The sequence below is a fragment of the Penicillium griseofulvum genome (genome assembly GCF_001561935.1).
Source record: "Penicillium griseofulvum strain PG3 chromosome Unknown contig_80, whole genome shotgun sequence".
Classification (NCBI taxonomy): Eukaryota; Fungi; Ascomycota; class Eurotiomycetes; order Eurotiales; family Aspergillaceae; genus Penicillium; species Penicillium griseofulvum.
Window position 1 is genome coordinate 1039614 of NW_024467471.1, and position 24118 is coordinate 1063731.

At 48.0% G+C, this 24118-nt stretch overlaps 9 protein-coding genes across 9 annotated transcripts; 4 read left to right on the forward strand and 5 right to left on the reverse strand.

Annotated features, from left to right (window-relative positions):
- Positions 1–455: 455 nt before the first annotated feature.
- On the forward strand, positions 456–1868 carry PGRI_014100 (uncharacterized protein; the record flags this gene model as incomplete). The annotated part of the gene is made up of 1 exon (XM_040789123.1): positions 456–1868. One exon carries the CDS (start codon positions 456–458, stop codon positions 1866–1868), a length of 1413 nt encoding a protein of 470 aa, XP_040646076.1.
- Positions 1869–2129: 261 nt separating this feature from the next.
- PGRI_014110 (uncharacterized protein) lies at positions 2130–3576 on the reverse strand (the record flags this gene model as incomplete). The annotated part of the gene is made up of 7 exons (XM_040789124.1): positions 2130–2463; positions 2525–2620; positions 2668–3047; positions 3098–3171; positions 3227–3260; positions 3312–3331; positions 3390–3576. 7 exons carry the CDS (start codon positions 3574–3576, stop codon positions 2130–2132), a joined length of 1125 nt encoding a protein of 374 aa, XP_040646077.1.
- A 703-nt stretch (positions 3577–4279) lies between these two features.
- On the reverse strand, positions 4280–6011 carry PGRI_014120 (FAD-binding oxidoreductase; the record flags this gene model as incomplete). Its single annotated transcript, XM_040789125.1, has 5 exons — positions 4280–4560; positions 4616–4836; positions 4886–5375; positions 5438–5867; positions 5931–6011. The coding sequence occupies 5 exons, from the start codon at positions 6009–6011 to the stop codon at positions 4280–4282; spliced, it is 1503 nt and encodes a 500-aa protein (XP_040646078.1).
- A 2283-nt stretch (positions 6012–8294) lies between these two features.
- On the reverse strand, positions 8295–9887 carry PGRI_014130 (cytochrome P450; the record flags this gene model as incomplete). Its single annotated transcript, XM_040789126.1, has 1 exon — positions 8295–9887. One exon carries the CDS (start codon positions 9885–9887, stop codon positions 8295–8297), a length of 1593 nt encoding a protein of 530 aa, XP_040646079.1.
- Positions 9888–11054: 1167 nt separating this feature from the next.
- PGRI_014140 (uncharacterized protein) lies at positions 11055–12919 on the forward strand (the record flags this gene model as incomplete). Its single annotated transcript, XM_040789127.1, has 5 exons — positions 11055–11107; positions 11171–11585; positions 12040–12105; positions 12157–12253; positions 12309–12919. 5 exons carry the CDS (start codon positions 11055–11057, stop codon positions 12917–12919), a joined length of 1242 nt encoding a protein of 413 aa, XP_040646080.1.
- Positions 12920–13467: 548 nt separating this feature from the next.
- PGRI_014150 (nitroreductase family protein) lies at positions 13468–14258 on the forward strand (the record flags this gene model as incomplete). Its single annotated transcript, XM_040789128.1, has 3 exons — positions 13468–13803; positions 13876–13990; positions 14056–14258. 3 exons carry the CDS (start codon positions 13468–13470, stop codon positions 14256–14258), a joined length of 654 nt encoding a protein of 217 aa, XP_040646081.1.
- Positions 14259–15177: 919 nt separating this feature from the next.
- Positions 15178–16980, forward strand: PGRI_014160 (Major facilitator superfamily domain, general substrate transporter; the record flags this gene model as incomplete). The annotated part of the gene is made up of 1 exon (XM_040789129.1): positions 15178–16980. The coding sequence occupies one exon, from the start codon at positions 15178–15180 to the stop codon at positions 16978–16980; it is 1803 nt and encodes a 600-aa protein (XP_040646082.1).
- A 2649-nt stretch (positions 16981–19629) lies between these two features.
- PGRI_014170 (PTH11-like integral membrane protein) lies at positions 19630–20978 on the reverse strand (the record flags this gene model as incomplete). Its single annotated transcript, XM_040789130.1, has 5 exons — positions 19630–20012; positions 20071–20510; positions 20567–20621; positions 20690–20726; positions 20790–20978. The coding sequence occupies 5 exons, from the start codon at positions 20976–20978 to the stop codon at positions 19630–19632; spliced, it is 1104 nt and encodes a 367-aa protein (XP_040646083.1).
- A 1731-nt stretch (positions 20979–22709) lies between these two features.
- On the reverse strand, positions 22710–23834 carry PGRI_014180 (CapA family protein; the record flags this gene model as incomplete). Its single annotated transcript, XM_040789131.1, has 1 exon — positions 22710–23834. The coding sequence occupies one exon, from the start codon at positions 23832–23834 to the stop codon at positions 22710–22712; it is 1125 nt and encodes a 374-aa protein (XP_040646084.1).
- Positions 23835–24118: the final 284 nt, after the last annotated feature.

Sequence of the window (24118 nt, forward strand, 5' to 3'; positions counted from 1 at the left end):
CACTGTGTAACCCTAAAAGCGAGAAGATGAATAGCATCAAAAAAGGCTACATGCTACTATATATATTGAACGACCGCCAGCCAGGTATTGGCATCAACAAGGGCGACTTGATAGTGGACTTGCGTTCGTCGTTCTTTTTTTAATGATCGACCGATGAAATGGGAGCTAACGCTAAATGAGGGTAAGCTCTCTATCCAGGTTACATCGTGCCACTAGCCCCCTGTATGGCCCCCAATTATCAACCGGCCCTCACGCTTGGTCTTCCGCGGCTGTCACGATATCCAATAATGATGCTTATTTTCTCACGGTCGACGTATCTCCACCCTAATCCGTCATCGGGGTATTTTTGCTCAGAGATGTGACGCGGTTCTTGCAGCGAATTAATCTTTCATCGCTATCAGATCCACTACGTTGCCAACAGTCCAGCATCGAACAGCAACCACTCTCGCCTCGACATGCAGTGGACGACATCCGAACACTCGCCGAACACCTTCAAGCGTCCCCTGGGGCCCAACGAGGTGTTCATCAAGCTGGTCAGTGATCCAGGCCACGCGTTCGGTCGTGAACACTGGGCCATCAATTACACGGCGACCATTAGTCCTCGTGGGGCATTCGCGGCTTTGTCCGGCTTCCCCGACCTTCTACCAAGCCTCATCCGCTACAGTTGGTTGCATCTGCGCTTCCAGCACCCCAGTCTAGCTGCCCATCCAGACCCCAACTCCAACGTCGTCTACACGGTTCCTGAGTCTGCCGATGCTCTTAGCGAATGGGCCTCGCAGACCTTCACCGTGGAGGCCGATGCTCGGTCCGCCGACGAGGTTATTGCCACCATTGCACCAGCTGCGGATGCCCGACTGTACTATATCACCCAATCGTGTGAGCTGCTCCTGCACACCGCACACTGGCGCATGGATGGAGTCGGCGGCCTGCTCCTCCTCGGCCAACTAGTGAACCTCATGGTCTCACATGCCGACAACTACCTGTCAGGAAAGCTGCCAGACCCGTTCGATGCCTTCAATTGGGGATCGGAGGTTGCACGCCTGACGCCCCCGGTCGAGGAGGCAGGCAACATGCCACTCACCGCAACCGATGAGGAGAAGGCTGTCGCCCACGGGGCAGTTGGCACCTTTGCCCTAGCCACCGGCGCCCTCGGGGTGCCCTATACTGGAGATATCACGAGCGTGCCCTCCGGTACGCGGGCCTCCGAGCTCAAGTTCTCACCCGCCACAACGTCCGCCGCTGTGTCCGCCGCAAAAGCACGCGGGGTCGGAATCACAGCCGCCGTGCATGCTAGTCTAGCCGCAGCCAACTTCCGGCACGCGATCGCGGAACACCAGGGCCGACACTACACCAGTACGATCAAACAATCGCTGCGACCTTATCTGCCCGAACCATACTCGACACCCGCAGCGGCAGCCGGGCTATACACGTCCGGCTGGTTGGTGCGGGTCGACCCCTCCGGGACTTGGGAGGAGAATGCCCGCATTTATCAGAAGGAGTATGAGAAGGGCATCAGCAGCGAGTATCTCCAGGCGCACCGGGAGTATGCGTCTACTTTGGTCGAGGTGATGAAGACCTTGCCGACACCGACAGAGCCGCCTAGCGATATAGATATTAGCAGCATGGGGATCATGGAGAAGTATTTGGAGCGCGAGTATGGAACCCCGGAGCGCGGGTTTAGCATCACGCATGCTGGAGTAGGCGTGGAGATAATTTCACGACAAGGTGTGGTTTTTGTGTGGACGTTTCGTGATCAGTTGACACTACGGCTAGTGTGTAACGAGGCCTTCCACACCCCGGAGCAGATGGCGGAGTTTTTACGCGACATTCAAGCGGACCTGTTGGATCAATTAGGGGTGACGGAGTAGAGGACTCTCAAAGCCTTGCGTGCGGATCATGGCGCTTTGTATAAATGGATACATGAACTGTTTTTTCATTTTCTAGCTTTCTCGTCAGAAATGATGCATTAGATGCATTAATATTAATATCGAAAACCGTCCCATCCACGCCGATCACTCGATACCGTAAAAAAGCAGTCCCCACGAACAAGTACATCATACTCACATGCATCTAGATACCCGGGATACTCCAAGGGAATGACCTGCAGAATTAAAATCCACCAAAAATCATCATGTCTCGTATGCGAACGAATTGGCAGGCTTTCGCTTGATAGAACCATCGGAGTCATCATCCATCCTCTCCTCCGTCACATTCCATGCGACCTCCTTGACAATACGGGAGCGGCTACCAATACTCTCGCCGTTTCCCGTGAGTGCAATCTCATCCGGTTGACGCGACCCTGTCGTTTTGAAACGGTTGCGCGAAGCGCTTGTCGAGTTGGGCGTGAAATAGCGGCGTGCACTGCTACCTGCCTCACCCATCCATCCGGGAGCATGATGTCTCATAAACTGCCGTAGAGAGGGGAGGCAAGGGCAGATGACGATGAGATTTGCTTCCACGTTACTAGAAAAAGCCTCGTTAGTCCAAAGTACTTCGTACCGTCGAACTGCAGAGATCCACATACATCCAGAGCTGTGGCCAAGCCAGATCGTGAGTGATATCCGACGTAGTGAGGAAGGGAACTAATGTTGCTAGACGGAGTATGCTGGTCACGACAGTTCTAGAATGGTCAGCGGCTAAAGCAATGTCACATGGTGAACGACCTACGCGCAACCAACAACGAAGACCACGATAAGGTAGCACTTTTGAATTCCCGGCATCTGAAGTCCTACTACCAGAGGAATGGGGAGTAATATCAATGCCAAGTCTGTGACGATATTCGTCACGGCGGTTGCGATATACAAGCCCTCGCGGCTGATGCAACTTCCATCTGTGATACTTAAATCCCAGGTCATGGCGATGGGATTGCATGCGAAAATCAACGCAAATATAAGGGCCAGACTGTAGCCGCATACGACTGCAGTGATGATGTGTAGTGCCCAAGTGTAAGCGAGCTGTTTTTCCATGATACGACGGTAGAGGAAGACGAGACTCATTTTCGCGAAGGCGAGGGCGGGGACATATACGACGGCGGCGGCGAGGATGACCTATAAGCAAGTTAGTTACAACGTCTCGGAGATGGACTCTAGGGTTGTACCTTCTGATATGTGGCGAACATCTCTTCAGTGACATTCCACATATGAATTCCAACGCCGCTATGTTGGTATCCATCTGGTGAGAATTGTTAGCAAAATCTAAATAACATCATCGATGAAGCAGCACATACAGATAGAAGTTATTTGCGTCCCAAGCGAAAATATCTATACATTCATGTGTAAGCAGAGATCTATCTCATGTCTGTCAGATATTACCCAGGCGAGCACAATGAACACTGTTTCGACTACGTTAGTAAACCCTTCCCAAATATATTCTGTGCAAAGGTGTCTTACCATCCTCCCATCCGAACTTGCGCAATATTTTCGTTTTGGTATATATCCGAAGGACGAGAAATATAAAACTGAAGACCAACCCAACACTGATCAAGACCATATTGACCTCATAAAGCCATGGATTCGAGTAATCGAAGTCTGGTGTGACTCCCGGCGGAGGAGGAACTACACCAACATGACGAGGCATTTCGAAATCAATGAACGCAGTGAGATCCCAACCAGCAACACATGTCACCAAAGATAAAAGGGAGAGAGACACATTTTTTTAGCGTGAGCTGAAGCCCAAGCAGCCATCCTCCTGAAACGAGCTATCTCTCATGTGCAATATGCCTGACTCGATTTGGGGGCTACGAGAATATCATTGTCCATTTGTTAATAGTGCATCGAATACACGATTGGCTATCGGATATCTCCGCTGCCATTGGTTCCTGCGGGTATTTCAACTGTTCCTAATGGTATTTTTCTTCTTTACTTGCTTCGGGAAAAACCTAGACTGATCGTGACCTACAAAATGACGGCTCGGATCGTAAATCCCGGACGTAATACGATGAGACTGCCACCCGCTTGTACGCCATCGGTTCTTAGTGTGGAACAAGCTCCACAATATCAATTTCGGATCTCTCTATTGCAGGCGCCCTACTGCGCCCAAGACCCTTCGGCACTTCGTAGCGATGTTTTAGCGCTTCTTGGCATGATCGACAGAATAGACTACCACATATGTGCTGAACTAGTAAAAGGATTAGAGTGAAAACACGGGATGTGGATCCCTTCAATCAAGGCAGATATTACGCCTTGTATACGTAGTAGTATGTTACATGTATTAGGGGTATACAAAGTATTACAACATGATTTTCGATTTACCCCAACCTCCAGGTTGATGTTTGTCTCCCTCACTTGCCCACAGCGCTAATTTTGAATCCACCCGGCACCTGCGTTTGGAAAACACCGGTCTGGTCGTACTTCTTAGCAACAGCCCGGATGTACTCCACATTCTCAGATCCGTAGGTAGACAGGGGATCTTGGTTGCTGTTGGCGTAGTTGAGGTAAATATACTCATTTTCGGCTCCAATCGACTTCGAGTAGGTGGTCAACTCTTCAAGAGCCTTATTGGCCAGTTGGTTGAACAAAGCATCGTCGGCCTCGTCCTTCCACGAGTAGTCAAAGAGGACCTCTGCATGGGATTGTTAGACATCGGAGAGAAAAGTTTTGACTATAAAAGTACTCACGGAACAGGTTCTCTTCGAAGCGGTCAAGACCCAGCATGTTGCCGCCTTTCTCGACGCTGTGATCAGTGAACAGTTTGGGCCAAGGCTGGATCATGGTGAACATAGTGTAGTCATCGCCCTTCACACTTCCCTTGGCCTCCTCAATCATTCTGTTGTGGATATCGACGGTCCGCTTCATAACATCGAGATTGTTGACAAATGAGGCAGTTACGAAAACATCGCTGGAATTGGTCAGTACCATATCTTCGGCGCAAGTCGGGAACCACATACCGGTATCCAGCTGCCTGACCGAGCTCCTCGGTAAGGTTCCAAAGGTTCGTAACACGCATTGAGCTGCTAGTGTTGGCAATAGCAGTGAAGCTATCGAGAGCGGCAGGGTAAGGGACTGGAGTGGTATACTCCAGAGCATTGGCAACCATATTTTGGTCGGTCACAGAAAGATACTCCCACATACCAATCCACGAGGCGTATTGGTCCTTTTCGAGGTTGTTGATGAACTCGTGACCAGCCTCAAGGTGTTGCAGGGTAGTGCTATTGTCGTAGGTGACAATTCCACCCCAGAGCTTGTCGTCTTCGATAATCTTCAGATCATATCGAGTGACAATTCCGAAGTTGCCGGATCCACCTTTCAGAGCTTTGAAGAGATCCGCGTGGGCATCCTTGTTAACTTCAATGATAGTTCCATTGGCCAGCACAACCTCGTAGTTCTCGACGTTGTCGCAAGCAAAACCAACACGCGCAGTGTGGAAAGTATTTCCACCTATGGTAAAACGCCTACTCAGCGACCTTTCAATACGGATGCAATGTTTAATCGTAACTTACCGCCAAGCAAGAATCCAGCAACACCAACAACTCCAGAGCGGCCACCTGGAACTGTCACATCGTGTTTTGCTAGAGTCTCGTAGACACCTCCCCAGCGGGCTCCAGGAAGAATAGAAGCAGTACCAGCTTCTTTGTTGTAAGTGGTGGTGTCCATCAATGACAGATCAATTGTCACACCATCGGCGATGTTGTTCGCTCCCGCCCAGGTGGTATGGCCACCACCGCGAACAGCAAATTTGCAAGATCCACCATCAGCGGTAACGAGCGTAGAGACGGCGAGAGAAACCTCTTTAGCAGTGCGTGGCTGCAAAATACAGGTTGGCTCAAGCTGAACATTCACAGCCCAGTAAGAGCCAATGGATTCCTTGTAAGCAGGGTTACCGGGATAAACGACCTGGCTCTTTAGGGTAGTGGCCTCCAAAGCTGAGCACTATTTGTTGCAAACTCGGTCAGTTGATATGCGTATATTGAGTGGCATCTTGAAATAACTAACGCAAGTCTTGGAGCTGGCGGCATGGGCAGCTGTTGACAAGGCACCAATGCTCAGGGCTGCAACAGCGGGAGTAATATGCATGGTGGAGTAATGTGTGAGTGTTTACTTGGATTTCTACTACTTCACCCGGGAGTAGCATTCCGGGGCATTTCCTATTATTATAAGTTCCAACAATTGAGCTAAATGCCGTTGGGATTTCGGTATTGTAAAAAAGGTCTCATATTGTTAGATTGCCGATCAGGAGTAGAACGAACAAACTCCACTAAATAATACACTAAATATTTTAGTAAACCCATACCGGCACTCACTGTCTTTTTGGCCTTTTGGCCCCGATAGTCGGTGGAGACACCCCCAAGGGGATGCTTTGCCAGCCAATCAAACTGCAATTCGGTGCCCAGATGCAGCAATTCATTTAGCTGCACTATAAACTGCATGAGAACTTCGCTAAACCATTTCTGTTGTCGCAAGACTGTTCAGTGCAAAATGAGCGCCTTGATTCATAATTATGCTGTTCATGATCCCGTCTGATATGTTTTAGATGTCGATTGGGATGTCGGGTCTGTAGGTATCAACTCTGAGAAGCCAGTGGTTCTGGCCCTTCTCGCTATTTGCATAATATATTTCTCCTCGGTACTTCATCTAGTACACAGGCCTATAAGTTGTAGAAGTTAAGACATCCGGTACGTTTGGTACTCATTTGGCAGGATACAGAACTCTACGGGTCTACTATGGAATATGAGGCTCTCTGGAAGATGCAGGGAGAGAAGAAACAGTAGCAAACTTTCTATCTGGACACAAACAACATGAGGTTTTGGTGTTGCCAACTCGCTATTGGGGGCTGGAGGTCATTGATATCCTTAGAGTTCGCAACCATCGGATCCTGACTCGATCATTGTTGTAGTATAGGTCGGCAATCTGTTGTGTGTTCAAGATCAAGTGTACGAGCAAGATGGCATTGTAGATAGCCCGACGATGGAGCTTGGCTGCGGCGTACGCTACCTTCGTGTGTTGGCCGTAATACGTAGTCTACTTAAACTAGTATAAACAGAGGCCATACGCCCAGAAAACGATGGGTTTGTGTCTGATATGTTGGCTGACAAGCAGACCTCACTGATATACCGGATTAGCCGTTTATCACTCAGATCCATATGGAAGGGTTTGGCGTGACCCCAGAATGCTGCTTGTCACTTTATGGCGCAGATAGTGCTTTTTGGACAAGTCAGTATCGACTTCGAGAACGAAGGCCATTTGAGCCTAATTGCGTAGCTTCAAAGATTCGTACATCGATTTCCCGATGCATCTGTTGGAATAATCTCGCAAAATGACACAAGTTTCTCTCCGAAATCTGGCAACAGAGAACCTCTGCGCTTTGATTCAGCCATTTTCGCGGATCTTTTTCTTTTCGTGTGAGCCCTTCATCACATGGTTTCAGGTCCGGCGGGGGTGCCTTAAACCTGTATGGCTTCGTGGAGGCCTTCTCGGGGTATGCTCTCTTCATTGCCATGACGTGCTCCAGTCTCCCTAGTATAAACTTCCTCAGGAACGGTTCCACGGAATGATAAAGTGCTCGTATGGCTCGATGGGCATCATCGTGAGGTTTGCCTTTCTCACTTTTGGACTGTGGCTTTGGTAAACAGTATCGGCATCCTCCGATCGCAATCGCTGCGCCATCTGAAGCGCCACTTCCCCGAGAAAAGCATCCCTGGGGCTCTATAGGATTATCTTCCCGGCGTACTGTTGCCGGAGGGAGGTTACAGTTAGGCTCGGCTACAAGAGCTGTTTCTCCCGTTGTTGGAGGGGGTCTGCCTTTGCAGTGAAGTGGTCGATATATGAGCGGAAAGAGGAAACTATGCCGAGGTATGTCTCCAATTCCTAGCATGTGGCTCGTGATTCGAACGCGCTCAGAGCTTTCTGATTATGATTTTGATGGAAGAATTGGCCGGGTTTGGCATGATCAAGATGAAAGATATATATATTGTAGTAGAAAAATCTCAGGGCTGAGAAAAGTTAAAAAAAAAAGAATTGTCGAGTTGAAGAAGTCTCAGAATCGCAGGAACATACTAGTGGGATATGGTACGAAGTGAGAGATAAGGTGAACGCGAACTAAAGCTAAAGACTAAAGGTTATCCTTAAGAGTCGTCTGCACAAATCAAGCCTTTCTTCGCCTTTTTTGTCGACGACCCTTCTAAACAGAATATTCCAGAAGACTACTAAACATACCACTGGAAAGACTACTGAAAAGACTACTGAGGAGACATCACACGGCCGCTCATACGGCTGACTATTCCTGTTGGCATATAATTAATAAAATTATAGTCCTCGTCTTGCTTAGCTCTTGGGTAAACTATGAGTATGTCCATCCTATCATCTATTTTCAACATCAACATCAGCCCCCATCACATTTCTGAGACTTTTCTCAGCCGTCTCCCACTCTTTATTAATAACATCGACCACCCAATCCCCCCTGGGCCGGAGTTTGAATTTGACCTCCCTCGGTGTTGTCATGAACCCTGTCACGATCATCGCCCAAGGATCCACTTCTTCCCCATCAGCGAGCTCGATATCAAACGCCCACAATAGAGAAGCAACCTGCAAGAAAGATCCATCCGTAGCAACCCTCTTTCCTTGGCAGATGCGGCGACCTTGTCCAAACACCGGCAACGGAAGGTCTGTTCGCAGAGTTTCCTCCCCGCCATCATCACGCCGGAGCCACCGCTCAGGCACAAAGTCCTGGGTATCTCCAAGCGCGGGATCAAAGACCTTCTCGTCTCGACCAATGGCCCACGCATTTGCCATGAGAGTAACACCCTTTTTGATCTTGACGCCATTAAACTCGTCGTCCCGATCCGCCCTACGAGGAATGGATCCTGGTGAAATAGGCCGCCAACGGAAAAGCTCATGCATAATAGCATCAACGAAAGCAAGCTGCGAACGTTCCGAAAACCGAGGGAGGCGGTCACGACCGACAACCTCGTCAAGTAAGGCATGTGCGCGCGCCATGAAGGACGGTTGGTGCAGTGCTGCGACGAACAACCACAACATCTGCCGCGGTGAAGTTTCCATACCTCCCTGGATGGATGTTGCAAGAGTAAAAGCGAGGTCGAGGTCCGGAACACCGTCTTCAGAGTACTTCTTAGCTGTAGAGATTGCTTGCTTGGTGGAGTTCCATCCTGCCGAGTCCCTCCCATGTCGGAAGAGACGCATGTACAGGTCCACCTGCGCGGCGTACAGCTTGTCCGCTGCTCGCCTCCATGGTGACAAAAATGCTGGCAGGTGGCGCAGAGGCGGGATGATATCTGGAAGACCAGGGTTTGCAGCGAGGTGGGTTACTTGAGTCTGGATATCGATGATCTCATGCAATATATGTTCTTCAAAGCTTGGGATGCGCAGGCCATAATGCAGAGCAAGGATCACACTCGATTGAGTGCGCTCAAACAGCGGATAAACTGTCTCTGTACTGATTCCGTCGGCTTGTCTAGCCGCAGTTGAGAGATCAAATAATAGCTGTTTGCACTCCAGCTCCATCAGGGGGTGGTACTGTGGGGCGGCCAGAGCGCCAAGACTCGGGGCCAAAATGCGGTGGTGAAATTTGAGGTGATCGTCGTAGTCGTGCATCAGAGTGAACTTGGACTGTCCAGGTTCAGCTCCTGTGATCATTTCCATGCTGACGGAGGGTGGACGGTTGCTGTACCACTGGCTGCGTCGACTGAACAATTCAGTGACAGCCTCATATGAATTTAACACCACGATCGGTATGAGCCCAAAGAGCTTGGGTACTGCAATGGGGCCATTTTCCCTCGCCCATTCGTCCCAGTTTAAGAGTGGTTTGTCAATTGGGGAGCCATGGAGGTCGCCAATTAAGGGTAGCTTGAGAAGTTTCTTTTCCTTCTTTCTTCCGATGACAATATAGAGAAGTGTCAACAAACCTATTGCGACCACAATAGGAGTGGAAGCCATATTATGGAAATGGTGGAGAGAACATCCATGTTTGTTTCATATTTGAACAAAGTTTTATGCGCAATCCCGCGCCAAGCTCAATATTTCTTTTGCTAGTCCTGTCAGGATGAAAATGCGCTAAAATAGACGGGCTAAAAACGGTCTCCTTCGTGCATAAGCGACACTTGGCACTCCAATGAGGGTCTTCAGCCGAACAATGCGATTGTTTTTTTACTGAGTAAACATGACATTGTCGTTAATTTGGATATATTTACCCAGTGTTATTTTATTCTTTAATCTAAGTTTCTTTACGATGGCTCTTAATATATACTATTTCCATGTAGATTATTTGATGCCGAAAGGAAGTATACCGGAACTACTCCGAAAGAGGTAAATCGCCCCTGGACCTAAATCCTTCAAGGTCTCACATCCCTACTAGCTTGACTAGCTTGCATTACGTTTTTATCTTTCTCCAGATTCTCCAGATTTATTTTGCTCGATTGATTTTGTCTGCGAACATGGGAGATGGCTGTTATTTTTCCTATAGAGAAGCCAGCTCAAAGGCAGGTGCTAGGAGTGGCTATCGCTTTTTCCATACTGTCTATAATCGCAGTATGTCTGCGACTGTTATCTCACCATATTGCGCACAAAAAATTGATCCTGAGTGACTATTTCATAATTGCTGCCGGAGTGAGCATTTGCCCCCAAGTCAAATAATCTCAACCATGCTAATAATTACAGATATTCGCCGTCGGCCTCCAGTCCGTCAGCATCACAGGTGTGATACAAGCGGGCATCGGTTATGACCATGTCCCAGCAATTGTTGGTGTATATGGAATGGAGCCTATCACCAAACTCCTCCAACTGATCATTCCATTGCAATTTCTCTGGGTTCTGAGTCTCAGCTGTACAAAAATCTCCATCTTGTTGCTATATCTTCGCATCTTCCCTGTCACCTGGGTCGTGCGGATTTCCACGACAACAATTGTTGTGATCTTAGCTTGGACTATCGGCACAATACTGGCTGGCTGTATGATCTGTCGGCCTTTTGCCTTTAACTGGGACCAGACAATTCCTGGGGGATCGTGTGGAGACCAGGTCACCTCATTCACGGTGACGGGGGTTGTAAATCTTGTTACCGATGTGGTTGTGTTGGTCACACCTATGCCGCTTCTGTATAAATTGCAAATGGCCAGGTATAAGAAAGCGACATTCATCGCTATCTTCGGTTTGGGGGCAGTGTAAGATTTGCACCACAACCAATGGAAGAAACGTGTGAAAATCTTGACTAACCTGGAATATAGAACGTGCGTCATCAGCATTATGCGCATCTCCATACTGTCGACAATGAACTTTGCCGACATCACCTACTCGATTCCCCGTGCCAACATCTTCAGCGGTCTAGAACCCTGTCTCGCTGTCATCCTCGCTTCGGTCCCTATGATGCGCCCTCTCCTTGGGCGTTCAACATACACACCTGAAGTGACAGCTTGCCCGTCGGATAGGTCTTCATCCGCGTCTAAAAGATCGAGGTCTACCGACGATAGCGAGTTTCAGCCGCTCAAGGATGACTCGAGTGAGCTTTGTTTGCGGCCAGTTGGCCCAAAGCACGAGGTTGGCGTCGCAGTTGTGAAGTTCACAGACATGAGAAAGCAATGTTGCGGGGGCAAAACTTCTCTTGAAACAGAGCCAATCCCGGCTATAGATCGGAAGCATAATGTATGTCCTGGGATTTCAGTGAAACAGGAATGGGCGGTGCAGCATGGGCGAAAGTAATATTAAGAGCGCTTTCCTGGAATTTTGTATATACCAAACTGGGAAATATATTCGCCTTACTGGTCAGGCGTCAGGATGTGGTTCGCTCCTTCCAATTATTTTCCTATTGCCCATTGTTCCTTCCATTTGCATTGCTCCATTGTTTATACATTGTTTTGGATTTACATGGCTTTTCGGTTTAAAACCTCGCGCGTCGAGAATTTCTTCTCTTGATAATTATCCTCTTCAAGAAACGCGCCTCGGCATATCGTTAGCAATTTACAAAATGCTATTCAGATATCTTCTCGCGTTGGTGATCCAGCTATGCTGGGTTTCTCTCGGGTTTGCCCAGCAGGACGCGACAATTGTTTGTTTACCTCCCCAAAGAATGATATACAGAGGAACTGACAATATATAGACAATCCCGTGGGTTACTGATGCTCCTGATTACTTCCAGGGTTATGGGGCCAAGGCCATTGGCGCTGTACGTATCTTCTCAGCATTTCCCGCGATTCATTACTAACAACCAACGCAGAAAGACGCGACAACAACCTATGGAATCAACTGTCTCTCGGACAGAACGGCTTGCCACAGATTTACTCCAGATCTGACCGTTATCTATGGACCTAGCAGTAAGTTACAAGATAGCAGCCCCCAAACAGGACATTATGTTGACTGTGGATATAGCATACGACATGGTTGCCAATGGCTACAAATTCGATTTTACCTCGGGTTGCACTCTCATGGGGTCTCCAGCACCCACACGCGCATCCTGCACAGAAACGAAGTCCTCGCATGAAAATAGTGCTATCGACTCGGCCACAGTGCTTGTTCCAGCCACGGGTGCCGATTCCACTCTCGGGGTTTTCCCAGCAACCTTGATCGTGACCGATACTGGAGATTTCCCTGCGCCTACCGCCACTGAAACTACAGCCTCTGCCAATTCCGATGTTTCAACTGGCGATGCAATCTTGACTACTGCGCCTTTGACTCCAACTGGTAACCAGGTACTTCCAACCCCACCTCCCTCATCTGGGTTGCTGAACTCGACAGCTATAACAACTGGCGTCCCAACTTATTTTGGGAATGGAACTTCGCCAGCTAATAATCATGGCGCGACAGTGACTGTCACTGTTCTGGCCAGCTCCATTCCGTGTCACTGTGAATGCGATTGCAGACAAAATCAGACTGCTCGTGCCACTGTCACCGTCCCGTTGGAGACGAAAAATGACGCAGTCAAGACCGCTGCTCCTGTGGCATTGTGTGGAGTTATTGCCGGCGCTATGTTCTGGATTTGAACTTGAGTTGTCATGCGCGATATGCCCTTCGAATAGGGATTGGATGGGTTATTTTGACTAAAATGGGATTTTCCACTTCGATATTAGCCATCAAAAGGGGAACCTATGGTGAGATAGGATCATTGATTTTAGGAACAAAATAGTTCGAATTCAAGCATTTGATCCATGGATGGGTTTCTATTTATATTGTAGGAATAAATTCCGCACTATAAATATCTAGTATAAAATGATTGGTAACACATTGATAATAATGCCATAGCTGATAAATTATTTCTCATCAAATCACCGTGCTTATACACTATGGAGACGGCCTCTGGGGCCATTCCGTTCTGATGTTGCACGGTGATTGGCTGTATGGGGACTTATTCCCCTAGAGAAAGCCATAGATAGAAAAAGATTTTTGTAATCCCACCCTCGGCACGCTTTATGGATTCGCAATCAACATGTATAAATCCTCTATCCCCATTCACCTGTTATTTCTCCTTCTTGGAATCACACTATACCACTTCACTCCGCTATTAATCAATTCCCCGTTCAAAACTTTCACAATGGGCTCCACTCAACCCGAATTCAAGAACCCGGCTACCTCCACTCTTCTGGAGTTGGTCAAGGCTCGTCGCACATACTACGACCTCAAGGGCGAGAGCCCCGTCTCTGACGATGTCATTGAGCGTATTGTTCAGGACTCCGTTCTCCATGTTCCCAGCTCCTTCAACACTCAGACCTCACGTGTTGTCCTCCTGCTGAAGGAGGAGCACCAGAAGGTGTGGGATATCGCCATTAAGATCATGGAGGGCTTGGTCGCTGCTGGACACGTCTCCCAGGATATGTTCGAGACTTCCACCAAGCCTAAGCTCAATGCTTTCCGTGCTGCCTATGGAACCGTTCGTTTACCTTCCCCAATATGACACCATTGTGCGAGCAAATGACGAATTTTAGCTTACTCATTAATCTAGGTCCTTTTCTTTGTCGACTATGAGTCGCTCGCTCCTATTAAGGAGAAATTCGCGATCTACGCTGATAAGTTCGACCCCTTCGCCCTGGAGTCAAATGCTATGTCTCAGTACCTTGGTATGTGCTTTTCTCCTTCGGCTTTTGAAAAAAAAAAAAGCGTTTTAAAACTAACTATCACCCAGTCTGGACTGCCCTTCAGTCCGAGGGCTTCGGCGCCAACCTTCAGCACTACAGCCCTCTGATCGATGAGCAGGTTGCCAAGACCTGGAACATCCCGGCCTCATGGAAGTTGGACGCCCAGCTGGTCTTTGGTGTTCCTAACTCTGAGCCTGGTGAGAAGGTCTTCGCTCCTATTGAGGACCGCTTCAAGGTGTTCGGTAAATAAGTATATAAAGACAAACGCATATTCAATTTAGCATCATGAGAGCGCCATGATTTCAATTTTCATTTTACCGCAATTTTGCAATTCCCAAAATAAAAGCCATACTACGTAGTCCAAACCCACGTCAGCAAGGAGAGCATATGCATGACATGACGTCGTATGCATGTAAGGTGATCATGATCTACAAAGCTTAGTCGAACATCCACAAGTTGAGGCATGGGTTTTGAGGTCTGAAGATCAAGTATCAAGGGAATCCCAATGACCATCATACAGGAATTGCGATCTGATAATACCCGAATATTAGCCTGATGCAAGGTCCCGTTGGATCCCTTCGGCTTCGGAAATCGGATTCCGTGATGCCGTGCTTCCGATTGGATGAAAAATTCGGATGGGATTGGGCATCAAATTATCATGTGAATCATTGACGATCAAGGACATTGATGTACATTTGATTCGCAATTCATTCTCTAGCTGCATTCTAAGTGGTATGTAGTCTCAGGGGTGTATAATGCTCTCAAGTACTTTTCAATTGAGTGCCATGTTTCTTGACTATTTTATCTTTCTATATAGAAGAACTTGGAGTTCAATGTAGGGATAAGTAATCCGGGTACGGTTTGTTCCTCTGGAAGGAATCTCGATGGTTGTAGAGATACTTGTTAAGAGGACAATATAGATCCACTATATGAGTACACGCAACTGTCTGCAAGGGATCCTGATGGGCACCATTGGATTATATGCAAAGGTGCCTTGTACATGTACTTAGTAGAAAGTTCATCTTTTGTGGATAAACCGAAACTTCAACTCCACTCCATTTTATCACCAATTTAGCCGTTTTTCGCCTTTAGATGATTTTTTTCTCTCTTTTCTTCAACTCCCGAAATTACACTCATAGCAATCTATAACTATCGTGTCTTATTTGACAATGACATTTGAACCATATGCGGGTGGCCCCCGCGCCAACGGGCCTGAGGATCTAGATCTGACCCCTCCAGAAGGTCGTGAAGACTCAGCACCTGTATCCAGCCGGTCTTCAATGTCCTACACAAGGACATACTCAACACCAGCGACCGGGGCACAAACCCCCGATCCACTGATGGGCCACAAGATCGTGGACAAAGTCGCCCTCCAAGACCTTTCCATAAATGACATCGGGCGAGAAATCAACGAGAGCTACGCCCTCGATACAACAAGCAAAATGAAAAACAGAAAACACGCAGACTCAGTATCCCATTCTCATCCCGATAGCGACGAAGAATCGGGATCCCCGATCCGCACGAAGCAAGGAATCCCACCCGAGCTCTCAAGCTTCACAGCAGAGCTCATCCTAATCTTCGTCTGCTCAGCAGGCCTAATGCTCTTCTCCTTCTTGCTAGGCGACATGCTCGCTCCACAAGAACAAATCAAAACAGCCCTCGGCATCACAAACACTGAACTCCCCTGGGTCGTCGGCGCATTCAACACAGCAAACGGCCTATCGGTAGTAATCTCCGGCTCACTAACAGACCTAATGCCCCCAAAGCTCCTAATGGTCGGAGCCTTCGCCTGGCTCGCCGTATGGAACCTAATCGGCGCATTCGCCCTCCACCCATCCCGCTATGTCCTGTTCTTTGTCATGCGCGCCATGCAGGGTCTCTCCATCGGCGTCCTAGTCTCAGGAAGCATGAGCATCCTCGGTCGTGTCTATACACCCGGTGTTCGCAAGAACCGTGTATTCTCCGCAATGGCCGCGACAGCTCCGTTCGGGTTCTCTCTCGGCGCTCTACAGGGTGGAGCTCTGTACCAACACCTCCCGTGGATCTTCGGCTCAAACGCCATTATCTGCATCCTGTTGTGTGCGGCTGCTTGGTTCGCCATTCCACCTCTCAAACCTATCGCGGATGTATCCGGTAAAGAGGCACCGTCGATCAAGCAATTCGATTACATCGGCGGTTTCTGCGCTGCTGGCGGTTGTGTGTGTCTCTTGTTCGGATTAACGCAAGGCCCTGTCGCATCGTGGTCTCCTTACACGTATGTCCTAATCATCGTCAGCGCCCTGTTGTTCGCCGGGCTCTTTTTCGCGGAACGCAACGCAGTTCGCCCTCTCATCCCTAACCGTCTTTGGCGCACACCGGGCTTCACTCCACTGATGATCGCATATTTCCTTGGTTTCGGGTCTTTCTTCGGCTGCTGGCAGTTCTACGCCATTCAGTTCTGGTTGCGTATCCAACACGCCACTCCCATTGCTGTTGCGTTGTATCATATCCCCAATGCACTGGTCGGTGTCCTGGCGACGTTGATCGTCGCCCGCACTCTGCACCTCGTCCCGGGTCACTATATTTACGCGGTATCTATGCTTGCATTCACGCTTGGTCCGGCGTTTTTCCTGCCACAGACTGCCAACACCAGTTACTGGGCGCTTTCGTTCCCGGGTATTTCGCTGGTAACTTTCGGTCCTGATCTTGCTTTTGCAGCGGCGTCGATCTTCATTACTAGTAATGTTGAGCGGTCATATCAGGGGAGCGCGGGCGCTTTGTTGGTTACGAATCAAAATCTTTCGTCGGCGATTATGACTAGTGTTGCTGATGCTATTGGAACTCGTGTTAGTCGGGGTCCGGATGGGGAAATTGGTCTTGAGGGGCTGCATGCTATTTGGTGGTTTGCTCTTGCGGCGCAGTTGCTTGCTGCGTTAGTCACGATTATTTGGGTTAGGATTCCCAAGGAGGAGGAGAAGGAGCATGTTACTTAATTTGGTTATCGCTATACTGGTTTATCTATAGATGTCTGGGCTCAAGCTTTGGATATTAGCTTCCATCACTTGATATACAATATTCGCCAACACGGCATATCTGCAGTTGATTTTGCGGTTACAAGCATCGCTTCATCAAATTACTAGCTTAATCAAACGCAGGTTTTAACATGTTGCATCAAAGCTTTGCTTGCTTACATGCAGCTTGCCAGGCTTCTCTTGGCTACTTTGAGAATCTATGCAAGTCTTTGTCCCTTTGTTCTTATGAAGCTATTTAAAGCTTCATAGCAGCACGTATATCATCATCATCATCGTTAGATTCTATTGAGCACTTCCTTACTTCCTCTTAGACACGTAGTACGTGTATCAGGTTATGAACCCCTTCCTTTTTCTACTATAGCATTGATCTCCCTGGAGCTTTCGAGCTCTTGCCTTGTTGAGAGGCCTTTTATAAAGACTTTTGCTGGGATATCAACGCTGCCGTTTGCCAGCGTTTGATGTTTTACATGGGTATAAATACCCAGTCTCTTCATATTCTTTCCGATACAGATCTATCCTTCTTCATCACCCCCCTGCCTTCATCATCTCTCATAGCATGCTCAACAACCTTTATCGCTGGTTATCCATGTTCTGTTATATAATCTACGATTGTATAGGGGTAAATCCCAGATAATCTCCTGGGTTCAAACGCTTCTAACAATAATGTCTCTTCTAGCACTGTCAACGTTTGGAGGTGAACAAGGCCATCAAGCCTCCACCTTACCTACATTGGAGTCCTTTACCTTGTTCAAGCTATTACTTGAAACTAGCACCCTATCCGCGTTGCAGACTCAATAGGGACCAGGTGAGCAATCAATACCCCCCCACGAGACCAGCCTATTATGTTTCTAACAGCGAGGTCTTAGCATTGATGTCCCTACCACCTAGCCAACGTTGCCCGGGTCTGCCGCGACTAGCAACGCGCAGACGTTTCCCTTCTTGGGTATCTTCGTGATCTCCCGGCACTCAATCGAATCCGCACTGCGCCCGACGCCGTTCGATGCGACCGATACCTGCGTGCACTGTACTTTGCGTATAGCATTTTACAACCTCACGCTTGGCTACGGCAGTTCCTTTTGCATCCCCAGCCTGGTATATACCTGCCAGAGCTGTTTGCTGCTTTTCCCGCCCCCTACGCTGCCTGCGTGTGCGTATTTCTACGACTACCGATGCGTACCTGACCTTTGCATCATTTTATGGTCGGGTGAGAACACGCTAGGTATGATTTGCATCGGCTTGTCAACTCGAAAATGGATTATCCTATATATTGTCATTCGACAGCCTGGAGACACAATGTCTGCTTGCTACAGGAATAACGTGTGAACCTAAGGAGAATACTGGGAAGAAAATCTTTCCAAAGGGGGAGATCTCCTCTATCTCTTCCTATAGTATTTTCGCTGATCTTTGGGGAGCATCATCATCTTTCGGGGCAGAATCACCATGCACTCTATATTTATACCGCACTGGCATTCTTTCGTCAGACATCTTATATTAAGCCTTGTTGGGTATACTTGCCCTTCGGGTAAGAAGGATTACGAGGACGGAAAGACAGGGGAAGCATCCAGACTCCCGCCTTTCAATCCTCGAACCGGATATGGGATGAAGTCTTGCCAGAAATGAGGGTCACGGTGTTTTGCCCTATCTTATTTGAGAGATTGGTTCCATGATGGAAACTTTTCCGACGTTCTCCCCGGACACCAGAATGTCTGTTTGCTTCTCAGAGCGTTCTGTGTGAGCCAGAGGGAGATACCGGAGATATATGCTTTGGGGGGGGGGGTGGCTCTTCGGGGAAACTCATTATCTCGCAGACCTGTCATAACGAAGAGTGGATATAAACCATTGGCTTTTTACTAGTATTAATGTACTTTGTGTTTGTATTTTTCTATGTGCAGATCCCAATGTAATCATACAAAGTAAACAATTGAATGCATGCGTATCTTCGAAGAAATATGAAGAATGCTATAAATCAGCTATTTTATCTAGAAAACAAAGCAAAGTTAAAAGGAAGTTAAGGACCAGGCATATCAGAGTCCCCCAGCCCCGTAGCTTAGCGGAAAGAGCTTGCGGTTTCAAAGCATGGAGTTGTCATTCATTCTCGGTAGAACAATTTCAACACCAAAACCCGCATTAACAGAGACCCTCTCAAAGTGGTAAAGCACATATGGCTAAACTCTGTGTTCGTGCGGGACCATTGGGACCATTTTCTTTTCGTTGAAGAACATTCAATCATAATGAATTAAGAATGAGGTTTACGATGAACATGTTGAAAGCTTCCAATCACCCAACCATCCCTGTAGGAGGATACCTGTGGTCTCTCGCACCTTTCTTCTCTCCTTAGACTTCACTGTCTACAATACAACCTATTGGGTATCATCTTTATAATCTCATCTACTCCGTAGACTCCGGTTCCCACTGAAGCATTTTGCGAACGAGTTCAATAAAAAGAGGTTTATCTTCCCTAAAGGATATCAAGTTTGGATTGAGTGCAAAAGAGCTCTGTAATGATCCTTGGCTTTACCACAAATCCTAGAGAATACTGTTCTAACTCAAAGTTTGTTTGATACTTCAGGGAATACGTGAGGTCTTATATACAAAAAGAATGAAAGGTCATCAAGCATCCATAACCAGCTTACGATCACTATTACTCCTAGTCGGAGTCGCCTCCTGCATAACGCTCATCTCGGTGGTAACCTCGATACCGCCGAGGGAACTATGGTTGGAGTGATTACCAGACTTAGTTAGGACATTGATCGAATACGTATCATAGTCCTTATCATGATCCTGGGTGAACAGCTGCGTATGACGGGTCATGGTGCGAGTTCCGGTGAGGTTTGTCAATGTGGTTTTGTTGGCACCATAGCGATTGGTGCTACCCGACGAGAGAAGTCTGGGGAAGATGCGGCTGATGATGGGTCGTAAAAATGGGAGACAGGAGCACATAATGGCGACGTTGCATTCTGCGGCAGTCCAGTAGGCGGCTGCGACATTGCTGTCTGTTTTGTGGGTTAGGTTTTGGATCAGTGGGTGGAAAAGGATATGTATATAACGTACAGGATGTGTCGGGGCTTTTTGCTACTTCTCGTAAACTCGACAAGCGCAGAATACTGGTGACCACGACCAAAATACCCATGGCAAAGACTCCGATTAGGGCGATCTTCTGCGTGCGGGGTAGTTGTAGCTTTGAAAGTAGTGGCATGGGCAATATCAGTAGTGCAATGTCGGTTGTGATGTTCATAGAAGCATTGAAGAACCAGACAGCCTCAAAGTTGAGACAGTTGCCTGGCAAATCCTTGTTCCAGAATTTAGCAACGGGGACACAGTTCACGAAGCCGCTCACAATTGCCCATGATGAGTAGGTAGCCACGACTGCCGTCATGAAATAACAGGCGAGGCGGAAAGGTTTGCCGGGAAAGATGCGGAGATATTGGAAAAGAATGGAGAATTTGGTGAATGCCAAGCTGGCGTTGTACATGGGAATTGCAGCCCACAAACTACAAAGTCAAGTTAGTTTACACCAAACAAAGTATAAGCAAAGAACAAAGCATACCTTAAGTTGTTGCTGCAAGATATGACTGGGAAGAAGTTCTGAGTGAACGCCCATGCTATAATGTAGTTCTACCATCATTATTAGTCGGGTGGTCCTGGAATTATTCACCGGTCGTGGACTTACGGGCAGCGACGAGTGCGAGATAAATAAGGGAAAACATCTGCAGATATTGTATTAGCGATCTGATCATTTAGCTCAAGGTAGGGCTCTTCGAGGGACATACTAATGATATTAGAATAGCCCAATCTTCACGACCGGTAATTTTCATCAATCCAAGTCGCGCATAGAACCGCATTGCAACAATGACAGTGGAGATGGCTGTCAGTACTGCAGTCACAACCAATGCCCGTCGGCCATGAGAGGCTCCATTATCATCCTCTCGAGGAAGCAATGTGTGAATTAAACCGTGCATATTGAACGTTGAAGACAATAACCGAATGTAGCGAGAGTGGACGTAAAATGAGCGTGTATATTATGTGAAAATGCTTCAATCGATGCCAGTGTAGCGGTAACACAATGGCCTCGAATCGATGCAGCTCACTGCATTGGACTTGGGTTCGAAAGTATGAGGAAAGTGAGGCTGATATCAGAACAGAAAAACCTTCTCGGAGAAAGGGAGCGGGGACAAACTCATTTGAACATGATCTCAATGTCGATCAATGTCAGGACAAACTGCGGAGAACTATTTCATGCATGGTGTGACCCAATCTCGGCAGTTTGGTCATGGAAGACCCCACAGATTTCGAATAGTCTGCTCAATAGCGCTGCACTAGGCGCTAATCCCACGCTCACATCCATGTTGCTGGAAAGCCTTGGTGCACCGAATCGATAGCTCCGGTATATGCCATGTGGCTTGAGGACCCGCACCTGCAGAGAAAACTTCCACGGAAGCCTTTAGCGCGGGAGTTCAGTCGCCGTGTCTCCACCATTGGCAGCATATATGGATCCCCGTGGGGCGATGTTTGAATGTTTTCTGTACGAGGGGCTGACTGAATGGGGAAAAGATGGACATGTGGCAGCCGACTCGTTTAGAGAATCTGAGCTGTCTTTTCAAGTTTCCTCGTTGGGTATGATAGTTGAGAACGGGCCTCCATGTCCATCCATAGGACCCACTTGGGAAGTATGTTGTATGTGATGCTTTCAGTGGCTGTGTGTTGTAAATGCCCTTTCCTCGAAAAGAATTAATGCAGGGGTGGAATTGGCGTGGTGCCATCATGCTTATAATATTGATAATGTATGTATGCTAGATAACCTGGGGACCATGAGGATCTTGTCCGTTTATTGACGAAATGCATGGGTATAGAGTGGATGTGCATTGTTGAGATAGTGGCACCGAACATATATGTCAAACAATTCAAGGACACTAAGCAGAGGACCTCAGTGGAAAGGAGGAAAGGGAAGGGAAGAACGTGGTGGGATCGACAAGTCGCTCACATCACTTCCCAATTGGGTTAGTGTATGTCCCCCTTATTGCTCCTTTACTTTGATCTCCAGACCTGCCTAATTCAACCCTCCTACCATAGTACTCTGCACTAGGTGCTGAAGCATTGCTCGTTATCTCACTCTACTGTAACTTCTTTGCCATTGGAGGTCACTGCCAAAGTCAGCCTTCAAAACACCTAGTGTTGTTGCGGGCGCTGAGTTGTGAAACAACATGATCGCCGCAGTTCAATAATGAAGTGGATAGCCTCCACACAAAAGAGCCATGGAATGCCCCAGTGAGCGGAATTTGCATTTACCCTATAGGGTATCACTGGATGCGGAGTATGACTCCGCTGAACGCCACCAGCTGCGTCGCATCACTTACATATTCCTCCGTACCTCGGGATATCTGAGAAGCTGATCGACGGAGGCAGACTACTTCGTCATTGGGTGCCGAGCTCGGGTCTATGTCGGAATGCCGAGTGAATATACGATTCTCATGTTATAGTGCTATTCAATATGCAAATGCATGACAGTTCTCGTTATACAATGGATCTGAAATTGGCTATCTAGTTGAGATCTACCTTACAGATTGCATCACAATCATCTCTCCGGGTTCGGAGATCTAGAGAAGAAACTTGATAAAAGGTGGCCCCATCTCTTGGCCGTATATCATCTCCAATGATGTGTTTCAAGACACTTGCAACACTACCCTCAAAATCTACCCTCCAGATAACTCAATAACAACCTCCCCCTTCTCCCCAAGCGCCTCCCTCACAGGCGTTCCAAACTCCTCAGTAAGCTCACTAATCTTCCGCCTCACCCACACATGATCGGGATCTTTATAATCCAACAAAACAGCCCTAAACCTCTCAACCCGCGTAGGAAAGATCTCCAATCTCTCCAACCCAATCCAACCACTCTTCTCCTTGACAACAACTCTCCATAAAGCCCCCAAATCATTCCTATACTCCTCATTCAGCGCATAATCATCCACAAAATCCCCACAGCCGTAGATAACAAGCTTCCCATGGTACACCTCAACACCCTGAACATGATGCGACGAGTGTCCATGAACAATATCCACCCCACACTCATCGATCAAGAAATGCGCAAGAGACGTAATCCGTCCGTCCGGCTCCCACGCATAATTCGGCCCCCAATGAACCGAAAACACCTTCAACGCAGGCTTGCTCTCTTCGGCGTCAACAAGCATTTCCCGCAACCGAGACCGCGTATCACGCGTGTAATCGAACAGATTGAATCCCGGCACGCTGGCCCATACGTGGGGGTGATCAGAGGCTGAGTATACGTGGACTGTGTAGCGTTGTTGGTTTTCTTCTAACGGCTGTGAAAGCCGGGGTAAATGTAGCACGGCAGGTTTGCGTGCGTCGGCGGCTGTTTCACCTACGCCTGCGTACGCGACTTTCGCTTCTTGCAGTGTTTTGACGGTCTCTGTGAGACCCTCGGTGCCGAAATCGAGGGTGTGGTTGTTGGCTAGACTGGCGTAATCGATGCCGCCGGCATGTAGAATCGGAGCTAGGTTTGCTGGGTGCATGCGGTAATTAAATACCTTGTTGGGCCATGGGATTGGGGCTGTTGTTACGGAGGTTTCGAGATTGATGCATGCTAGAGTTGAGGATTGGAGGAGGGGGAGGACTGTGCCCCATGGCGAGGAGGGTGTGTAGTTTCCTTTTGCCAGGAGGAGTGGGTGAGCTTTTATGAAGGTTGTGGCGATGCGTTCGTCACGCTCGTTGGAGACATGTTCTGGCATTAGCTGGTCGAGCAGGCGGCCGAGCATTACATCACCTGTGAAGGTAAGTGTAAAGGCTTTGGGGTTGGACATTGTGAATGATAGTTTAATGAATTGGAAATTTTTAGAGCGATTAGATGTGTTTTCAATTAAGTTGATTGAGGTTGGGTTGGAAGTCATTATGACATCGGTCCTCATTAAGTCAAGAGAAAACACAACGGGGACTAAGGAACACATTCAAGTACACAAATGGATAGCGATTTCACATTATAAAATACAATTCATTCGACACACTTTTTTTTTAAAAAAAAATAGTAACACAACTAGGGAAAAGATATCCCAGTAACGTGAGTGGTATCTTTGTGCGCCGTTTATCT